Source organism: Mus caroli, chromosome 5 (genome assembly GCF_900094665.2).
Source record: "Mus caroli chromosome 5, CAROLI_EIJ_v1.1, whole genome shotgun sequence".
NCBI classification, from domain to species: domain Eukaryota; kingdom Metazoa; phylum Chordata; class Mammalia; order Rodentia; family Muridae; genus Mus; species Mus caroli.
The window spans coordinates 79432955-79443243 of record NC_034574.1 but is presented as its reverse complement, the minus strand read 5'-3'; the positions used below and the strand labels follow the sequence as shown (position 1 = coordinate 79443243).

At 37.1% G+C, this 10289-nt stretch overlaps 1 protein-coding gene across 1 annotated transcript in view; it reads left to right on the top strand.

The window, feature by feature from the left end:
- The window catches only part of LOC110295227 (transmembrane protease serine 11D), a 64349-nt gene that overhangs the window by 33123 nt on the left and 20937 nt on the right, over positions 1-10289 (top strand). Inside the window, exons 5-7 of the mRNA XM_021163708.1 lie at positions 3325-3479; positions 7052-7090; positions 8114-8291. Of these exons, the coding sequence (XP_021019367.1) occupies positions 3325-3479; positions 7052-7090; positions 8114-8291 (372 nt within the window). The remainder of the gene's footprint in view (positions 1-3324; positions 3480-7051; positions 7091-8113; positions 8292-10289) is intronic.

The following is a 10289-nucleotide window of genomic DNA, read 5'->3' as shown; positions in this document are numbered from 1 at the left end:
CTGAGATAGAAATTCTTATTACAGACTATATTCCGTGCCAACAGCAAATTAAGTAACTATACTGATAAATGGGAATTCTCCAGACATAGATAAGTATTAACAAGGCCTAAGTCCTTGACACTACTTTATTCCTGAGGCCAGGCAATAGTTAATACCCCTCTAGCCCAATTAACTCTAAAGTGCGAAACTCAGGCTGACCCTGAGCAGGTGCTAATCTCTAAGATAAACATAGTCCTTTTGTAGTCACTCCTCTTACATCTGGAGGGATGCTGATCCCTAGCGTAAACTTTGCAGTCACTCCCTTTGCACCTGGGAAACTTCAATGTACCATATCTGTTATGTTTTACAATTTATGATATTCGCTGTAATATAATTAGTGTAAGCTCAACCAAAAGATTACATTCAGATTCAACACCTCTCTTGTGTGTTTGTCTGTCTGTCACATCCTAATCTTTGCCCATCTACTCTAGAGAACCGTTTTACACAGGCACGGGACCCAGAGGGTCTGCAGCAATATATATGTATATATATACTTTGTAAATAAGTAGTAAAGTTATTACTTCAGTGAGAATGCTTTCTATTCACAAAGCTTTACCTGGTCTTTTGTTAGTCTGTTTGCTCTTTCTTTGCTTTGTTGAGATAAGGTCTTACATTAAAGCCCAGGATGGCCTCAAGCTAATTCAATTCTCCTGCCTCACCCTTCAGAATATTGTGATTACAGGCATGAACCACAACACCCTGCTTATCTGTTTTTTATGGGAATTAAATTTTATATTTTCTTATATTTACAATTTCTTCTTGTATATTAATCACTTCAAATATACTATGCAGAGCATTTCAAGGGGTTCTTTCTTTTTCCTTTTTGTTTTAGCTTGAGAATACCTTAAAGATTCTGAGAATAAATTGCTAGTATCAACACAAATGCAAATATCATAAAGCCAGGCTCAAGTTAAATGGAAAAAAAAGCTTTTTATCCCATTCATAATTGAGCCTTGGAAAGAGATAAACTTTTCTTTATGATGAGTAGGGTTTTTCCTCCTTAATTCCTGTTTACACTGGAATTCAGTTGTTTGAAATATCGATGCTAACTCTTATTTTGTACCCATCAAAGACCTCACCTCCAGTTGTTATATATTTGTTAAGTGGAAGTCTACTGAACAAGCTAGCATATATAACTTAATAGATTGTTTTTTACCACTAGAATCTTTCCTCACTATCATGCAGGCTCAGTTTTGAATCTGAAATAGAATTTGTACCATTTATCTAATATTTGTACAATATTTCAAAATTGCTTAGATTTAACATCATGTAAGTTTTAATTGTTCAGTGTCTGATGCGCCATCAGAGTGACCACAGTGAAATTTCACCACTGCTAATTAATTAAACTTAGAGTAGTACCAGGCATCATAAAATGTTTTGCACATGTTCATAAAAGTACTAAATTAGTTCCTGGGACAGATAGTAAGTCTACCATTTGAACTGGCAGTTGAGTTGGAAGGAGGAAACCAAGAAGTGTATGAGAAACATCAAGACAAAAGTCCTATTGGACTTTTCCAAAATAAAGAAAGGAAGAAAGGAAGGAAGAAAGGAAGAAAGGAAGGAAGGAAGGAAGGAAGGAAGAAAGAAAGAAAGAAAGAAAGAAAGAAAGAAAGAAAGAAAGAAAGAAAGAAAGAAAGAGAGAGAGNAGAGAGAGAAAGAAGAGAAGAGAAGAGAAGAGAAGAGAAGAGAAGAGAAGAGAAGAGAAGAGAAGAGAAGAGAAGAGAAGAGAAGAGAAACGAGAAACGAGAAACGAGAAACGAGAAACGAGAAACGAGAAACGAGAAACTGTCCTAGAAACACAATAGTCAAAAGCTGCCTGGGAAGGAAAGAGTTGATCTGGCTTGTGCTTCCACATCACTGTTCAACATTGAACAGGACAGGAACTCAAACAGGCAGGAACCTGGAGACAGGAGCTGATACAGAGGACATGGAAAGATACTGCATACTGACTTGTCTTTCATTGCTTGCTCGTCTGCCTTCTTATAGAGTCCCAGACCCCCAGCCAAGATGGCATGATCTACAATAGGCTGGGCCCTCTACCATTAATCACTCATTAAGAAAATATTCTATAGGCTTGTCTAAAGCCTCATCTTATGGAGGTATTTTCTTAATCAAGATTCCCTCTTCTTAGGTGACTATAGCTTGGGTCAAGTTGATATTCATGCCAGACAGCACACAAGGCCTACACCAAATGGAGGAGTTGGCTCATGATGTTAATTATTTGTAACCAAGGGCACAATGAAACCACCAAACTGGACCACTCTGTGGTTAGAAGGAAAGGTTTGGGCGAATAAGATCAAACTGTCAAATGTGTCTGGGAGACAAAGTACAGGAACCTGTCAGGAAAGCAATCCAATTTTATTTGGTAGTCAGTGGGATGGGAATGTTTGAGCTGATATAAGTTGTTTGGATTAACTGAGAAGTAGATGGCCTTGCCCAAGATAGTTGACCTTTGGGGTAGATAAAGGAGGTAGTGGTTTTCCTGGTAAGCACAAACCTACCTTACAAAATTCCTGAGGAATGTTGGATTTAGGCTTCTGTTTATCCAAGAACAGGGTACTTCTGTTTAGTACAGTGTCAGCACCAAAAAAAGTAGGCTAATATTAGTTATAGTGCACTTTAGTGTTTTCCATGCATTTTGGGCATCCATTATGTAACTAAAATTATTGACATGAAATAAAGTAGAATTTATCTAGATTTTGATATCAAGTTCTTTGTGAGGAATGTGTTTCAGTGGTCAATCAAGAAATAAATAAATAAATAATATGTGACTACAAAGTTCTTTTCATGGTCGGATGAATGGGTCTATGTAATGAAAAATTAACTTGATGCTCTAACTCACACAAATTTGGAGCTTCATCAGTTTTTAAGTTTGTTTAAGACAGTAAGTATTTTCTCAGTTTGAGGCTAATATTAGTTATAGTGCACTTTAGTGTTTTCTGTGCATTCTTTCCAAAAGTCCTACATTAATTTACGCATATAATCTTCATGAAAAAACATTTAAAACACTAAGAATTTTGGACACACTGTATTAAGAAACTTAAACAGTTTACAAAAAGTCACCTGGTGGTAGCTTTCTGACTTCAAACCCAGCTATATGTACTGTATGGGGATTGCAGTGAGTTTCATTAAAAGCAAATTTGAAAGATAGCATTGTAATATACCATTGTGTGTGCACTATTATGCATATATGTTCTCTCATGTATTCCTTTAAAATAGTTTAATCAAGAAGAGTATATAAACAGTACAAAATTACCCAAAAGGATCTGTTTCTAATGACTTCAGAAAAGAAGGGAGTGGTGTGGTCGCGGATGTTGTCATGAAATTTAGATCTAGTAAACGTAACAACAGAAAAGCAATGAAAACCAGAATACAATCTGTGCTACAAAGACTCAGCAGCTCTGGAAACTTGGAAATAGCCCCTTCGAATGAGATAACATGTAAGTACCATGTTTTAATGCCTTTTAATTTTAATACATCTTTCAACTTCACTCATTCAAATTCACATATTAATAAAATGATACCTCATTCTTTGTAATTGAACTTTCAAAAGTGCATTACACTTCTAAATATAATAGATAGCTCTCTAATATAGAACATGAAAGAACTCTTTTTTACTTTTTGCTAGTTATAATTGTTTTAAAGATATGACTTTCTTCTTAGATGTAGTAATTTCAATGTGGGAAGGGATCTGCTTCTTAATGTGCACATCAGGGCAATATACTTTAATCTGTTCTAACATGTCTTTTCTATTCTGTTTTGAGTCTTGTATAGAATGAGAGGGCATGACAAAGAAAGCTCGATTATTTTCTTTCTGAAATTGATTAGGTAGTTCTTTAAGGCTGTTCCAGTAGCTTCAGAGGTTGAAATCAAAAAAGAACTTAAGGCTTCACTTGATCTTCATAAAAGTGAGAATCATAATTCCTCACTGATGTCTCCAATCTACTTAAGGAAAATGTGAAAAAGCCTCTTTAATATTTTAATTCTATAAAACTTATTATGAAAAACGTGCAGGTATCACTTTGACAACTGATTTTGATTCCTTTAGATATTTACTCGGCAGAAGATAGCTGGATCATATGGTAGCCATAAATTTAGTCTTTCTTTCTTAAAAATCTCCAGACTGTTTTCCATAACAGCAATGGTAATTAACAGATCAGTTTTGTTGACACTATTTCCTATCACCCAGAATCTGATATGTAATAATCAATAAATAATTGTTACATGACTGAAATAAAGGAACTACGTAATAACAGACATCTCTTTGGTTCTGCCTGCACTGCTTACTCTCAGAAGTCATGACTTTACATTGAGCTCAAGATCAGAAGGGTTTTCATAGCTCCATCCCTGGTCTAGTATATACCTATTACAACAGTACTACTTGTTAAAGTGTTAGAGGCTTACTTAATGATAAATAATCACTGCATTAGACCAACAAAGATCTGTCTTCAAAGTTCTCTGAATGCCTCTATTTCCTTTCTTGAATTCTCTTCTACCCTTCCAACTAAAGAGTTAATGCTTAACTCAGTAAACTACTCCTAGACCAGATGTTCTCAGCCTGTGGGCAGAGATTCCTGTGGAATTCCAATGCTCCTTTCACAGGAGTCACCTAAGATCATCAGAGAACACAGATAATTACATTATGACCCCAAAAAGTAGGGAAAAGGGTCACAGCATTAAGACAGTTGAGAACTACTGCCCTAGACACTGCTTCAATGGTTTCCCTGTTTCTGACTTTAATCACCCATAAACCAGGTCTAAGTAACAAAACGTCACCTCTTCTACACATTAAGGGTTGCTTCCAAAGAACTTCTTGGGTATTGGCTATTTATTTGGCAGTGTGCAGAGAAATTTTGAAAATCAACAGCAGTTTCTACCTCCCAGAAGGAAGAAGGAAGAAAGGGAGGAAGGAAGGAAGGAAAGAAGGAAGGAAGGAAGGAAGGAAGGAAGGAAGGAAGGAAGGAAGGAAGGAAGGAAGGAAAAATTCTAAGTGTAAGATAATGGACTTGACAATCAGGAGTAGATATACAGAGCCAGTTGAGTGCACTTCTTTAGCATGTATAAGGCCCNGTTGCTTCCAAAGAACTTCTTGGGTATTGGCTATTTATTTGGCAGTGTGCAGAGAAATTTTGAAAATCAACAGCAGTTTCTACCTCCCAGAAGGAGGAAGGAAGGAAGGAAGGAAGGAAGGAAGGAAGGAAGGAAGGAAGGAAGGAAGGAAGGAAGGAAAGAAGGAAGGAAAGAAGGAAAGAAGGAAAAATTCTAAGTGTAAGATAATGGACTTGACAATCAGGAGTAGATATACAGAGCCAGTTGAGTGCACTTCTTTAGCATGTATAAGGCCCTGGGTTATTTTTCAAAACATGAAAAAAAAAAGGAGCCAAGAGAAAGGATTCATTAGATCAAGCCTACCCAGTGTAAAGATAGTGACTGCTATAGGGATCCAGAATGAAAGAGACTGGAAAAGAGATGGACTGGGAGACGTGAAAAAGATCTGCACATCCTAAGACATGGATAGACGGAACTTGGCCTGAAAAAGAGAGAAATGTGGAAAAAGCGAGTTCTCCAATAATCACAATGCTTTGAAAGAACTATGGAACAAGAAGCTGATGGATATCCTATAGGTAACTTTGCTGCTTCCATTAGGGTCCAGAGCCAACTCAAGTGTTTCTTGTTCAAAGAAGGAAGTAAAGCAATCGGTTGGTTTTGCTTATTTATTTTTCCTGCTTCCAACAGGGTAACTTGGCCCTACTGATGCTGACAAAAGCAAATGAAGCACACAAACCTTACGAAACTTCTAGCTGGAAATGATTTTGCATAACCAGTCTTAGAGACCATGAAAACCTGTCTTAGGAAGTTTGGTTGCATTTTATTGAAAATCGGAAGAGTGCCCAATGAAAATTTTAAGTCTGGCAGAATATAATCTGACATAGTTCTTAAAAGTATTGGTCCTATAAAATAACAATGTGGAGGTCAGTTTGAAGATATTATAACTGTACAAATGTCAAACGACCAGAGTAGGGAGCAGCAAAGTGGATGAAGTCATTCGAAGGAATGAGAATGAGAGAAGGAAGATTTTTCACCCATTCCTAACTGCCTATAGATATGGTGTTCTCACTAAGGAGGAAATAGAAGTACCATGTTTTTGGCAAAGCATGTTCATTCGAAGGTTGAGAGGACTATTAGACCTGCCTTAGAAAGCTGTTGTGAATGCAGATCGGGATGTAGGATTACACAGACTGCCACTAAGTGGTACTGGTGTTGGCTTTTCAGGCAACTCCCAACGACCCTGCTACTGACTATTTCATAACACACATCTGACATCGGGGAACACAAATGTTATTTTACTTTCAACCTAGAGTGTCCTTTCCCTTCTTATCTTCAAGAACCATTCCTTAGAGTTTTAAATAGTGCCAATGTTACATCCTTCATGATGGCATGGATCACCCTCTTGGTATTGTTAGCCTTTTCTCCATGTAACTTTTCATTTGAATATTTTGGTTAACATCCATCTGTAAATGATGTGTTAAAAGACCCTTTGTTTTTGTTCCTTCTTGAAAAAACAATGCAATATATAGCAATACTAAAGTAATAAACACATATACCAATGTCTACTCATGGGTGAATTTGAAAAATGAACAACTGGCTTTTTCTATCACATATCACACTGTACCCTAATGACTGCCTAAACCTTCTTTTGCCAAGAGAAATAAGTGACTTTTGGAGCAGAGAAGTCTGCTAAGTATTTCATGAAGCATGTAAGCACAAAACTTCATCAGTTTGAGTACAACAACACACTGGGATGAAGTTGTAAAGAGAGATTTCTAGGGCACATGACTCAGAGGTTATTTCCAAAATCTTGAGGTGGAGCCTGGGAATCTGAATTTCAGGAAACCCTCCCAGTGACCACACCTCTGGTAGTCTCAGCGCTGAGCTTCATGAGAGCCAGGTGAAATGATTTTCAGCTTCTGTTTTGTTGATTTTGTTCTCACCTTTTCTTTCTTAATGGTAGCACTCACTGACCAGGATACAGAAAATGTTTTGACTCAAGGTAAGTTTTTAGAATTTTTGTAAATATTTATTAAATTATTCATGGGTTGATGGATCAATGTTTAAGCAGTTCTTCCTCCTTCTAGAAAAAAAAGAAGGGAAGTGTAGTGAAGGGCAGGCCACTTAGCATTCAACATCAAGCTCCTGCCAGTTTTCTTGGCTGGGAAGCTTTGCTCCTGGGGTTCTAAAGCAATGTTTCTGAAAATGTGTAAATTACATTTGATGACAAAATTCATATAGCTTTTGCAGACCAGCAAAATGGCTTGCTTTGTTGTGGGTTTGGGTTAATCATAAGGTAATAAATTATAGATATGTCTTGTCAGTTGGAGGCCTAGAACCTGAAGGGAAAGTCATTCTGTGCCAAGGTCACCCCAGATATATTATCAGGCTAGGAGGACAGGCATAGAATTGCTAGAAATGTGAACTTTACTTCTCAGACCAGCCGAATGTACTTAGAAGTTAGTTTCAGGTACTTGGATTTCTGATTTATTTTAGATACTTAAGAGGTTTTTTAGTGAGACTCCACTCCACGATATTTTTCAATTCAGTTCTGTGTTTAATCTATAATTATTTTGAATAAAATTGTAATAAAATAATTACTAAGGAATGTATTTGGAGAAGGCTAGAAAGGAACCCACAGCCATGCGTGTTTTTAATGGACATCTAGTTAAACCTCTTATATTGGGAAATTTGTAAGAACACTAGTGCTTAGGGTTAGCAGCCTATTGCCAATAGCAATAGAAATTACTATTTGTGATATACCTCCAGTATTACTGATAAATATTAAACTAAGCATTAGAAAAACTATTGTAAGATTTTGGGTTGAGAAGAACTGAGCAAACGAACCCACCTCAACCCATTTCACCTCTGGCATTAAAATGTTTGTAGGTTTCTTAAGATATTTAAATACAGTTGTATGATAGAGAATCTCCACAGGAATTTTCTAAATGGAAACAGGCACTAGCTTGCCAACATGTTAATACCTTTATGTTGTTGTTGATGATAATGATGTTGTTGTTGCTAGAATGTGGAGCACGTCCAGACCTTATAACACTGTCAGAAGAGAGAATCATTGGAGGCATGCAAGCTGAGCCTGGTGACTGGCCCTGGCAAGTCAGTCTACAGCTCAATAATGTCCACCACTGTGGAGGTGCCCTGATCAGTAACATGTGGGTCCTGTCAGCAGCTCATTGCTTCAAAAGGTGAGGCCACAGGTACTCTTCCATCTGGGAATAATTAAGAAGGAAAGATACTTGATGACTCCACCCACAACACTTATGACTAAATATAATTGGATATTGACACCAGAACAATTCAATGGGACATGTTTCTGAGTCTTTGCTTTTTTTATTCATGGAAACATAATTGTCTTTTCTCCTTTAGCTTAATGGTTTGCTGGTATTTCTCTGTTTCAAATCACAGTTCTCCATTATCGCAAAGGAAAAAATAAAGGATCATACACTAGCGTACTTAATTTAAACACTTGTTATAAAAGTCTGTGGAATTTACACAACTTCTGCTCCCAAATTAGGAGCAACAGTATTATATAAGTGGTAGTGTTACAGGCAGGACAGATTACAGTAATACAAAAAAAAATGTTAAATTGTTGTTATCGAGGGTGGACAGATGGTTAATTGATAAGAGTACTAGTTGCTTGTTCAGAGAATTCAGGTTCAGTTTTCAGCATCCATATGCTGGCTCTCATTTCCAGAGCATCCAATAACCTATTCTGACCTCTTGCAGGCATCAGACATGTAGGCAGTGTACATACATACATACATACATACATACATACAGGCAAAACACTCATACATGCCAAATTAAATAAACAAAATAAATTTTTACTTTAATTTTTTAGTAATAAAGAGTTTTTTTACATTAATCACAGAAGCTAATTAGTAGACTGTCTTTTTTATCAAATTTGGTTGAATACCTACTTTATTAAATACTAGAATGGCTACTCAAGCTTGCTTCTTGGGTCGATTTACTTGAAAAAAAACTTTTTTCCAACCCTTTTAATGTTTACCATTATTACCAGGTAACATAACAAAGGCAGGCCTGTTAGAATTACACCCAACCTCTCAACACAGATTCTAAAAGCTAGAATGTCCTGGGCAGATATCTTCCAACTGCTAAAAAGAAAAAAGAAAAGAGAGAGAGGGAGAGGAAGAGGGAAAAGGAGAGGAAGAGGAGGGAGAGGAGGGAGAGGAGGGAGAGGAGGGAGAGGAGGGAGAGGAGGGAGAGGAGGGAGAGGGAATGGAAAAGGAAAAGGAAACCCGCAGATGCCAATCTAATCTACTATACCCATAAAAACTCTCAATCACCATAGATGCTGTGTTTCTTGTGTGTAGCAGAATGATGGATCCTGGTTTTGGATTCATTATGTTAGCCTGTGTCTTTTTATTGGGGAACTGAGTCCAGTAATGTTGAGAGATAGTAATGACAAGTGATCATTAATTCCTATTATTTTGATGTTGGTGATGTGTGTGTGTGTGTGTGTGTGTGTGTGTGTGTGTGTGTATACATGTGCACGCACACACCAGTGTGTTTCCCTTGTTTTTGTTGGTATGGGCTTAATTATTTTCAGTGTTTTCTTGGGTGTGCTTATCTTCCTTTGGTTGACATTTTCCTTCTATTATTTTCTGTATGGCTGGATTTGTGAATAGCTATTGTTTGGATTTATCTTGAAATATTTTGTTTTCTCCATCAATAGTGATTGAGAGTTTTGCTGAGTATAGTAGTCTAGGTTGGCATCTGTGGATTTTTTTTAGAGGTGGGAAGATATCTGCACAGGCCCTTCTATCTTTTAGTCTCGGTTGAAAGGTTGAAGGTAATTCTGATAGGTCTGCCTTTGTATGTTTCCTGGCCTTTTTCCCTTGCCACTTTCAACATTCTTTCTTTGCTCTGTAGATTTTGTGTTTTGATTATTATGTGACAGGAAGATTTTCTTTTCTGATCCAATCTTATTGGTGTTCTATAGGCTTCTTGTATGTAGGCATCTCTTTCTCTTTTTTTTCTTTATTTTTAATTAGATATTTTCTTTATATACATTTCAAATGCTATCCCGAATTCCCTATACCCTCCTCCCACCCTGCTCCCCTACCCATCCACTCCCACTTCTTGGCCCTGTGTTCCCCTGTACTGAGGCATATAAAGTTTGCAATATCAAGGGGCCTCTCTTCCCAGTGATGGCCGACTAG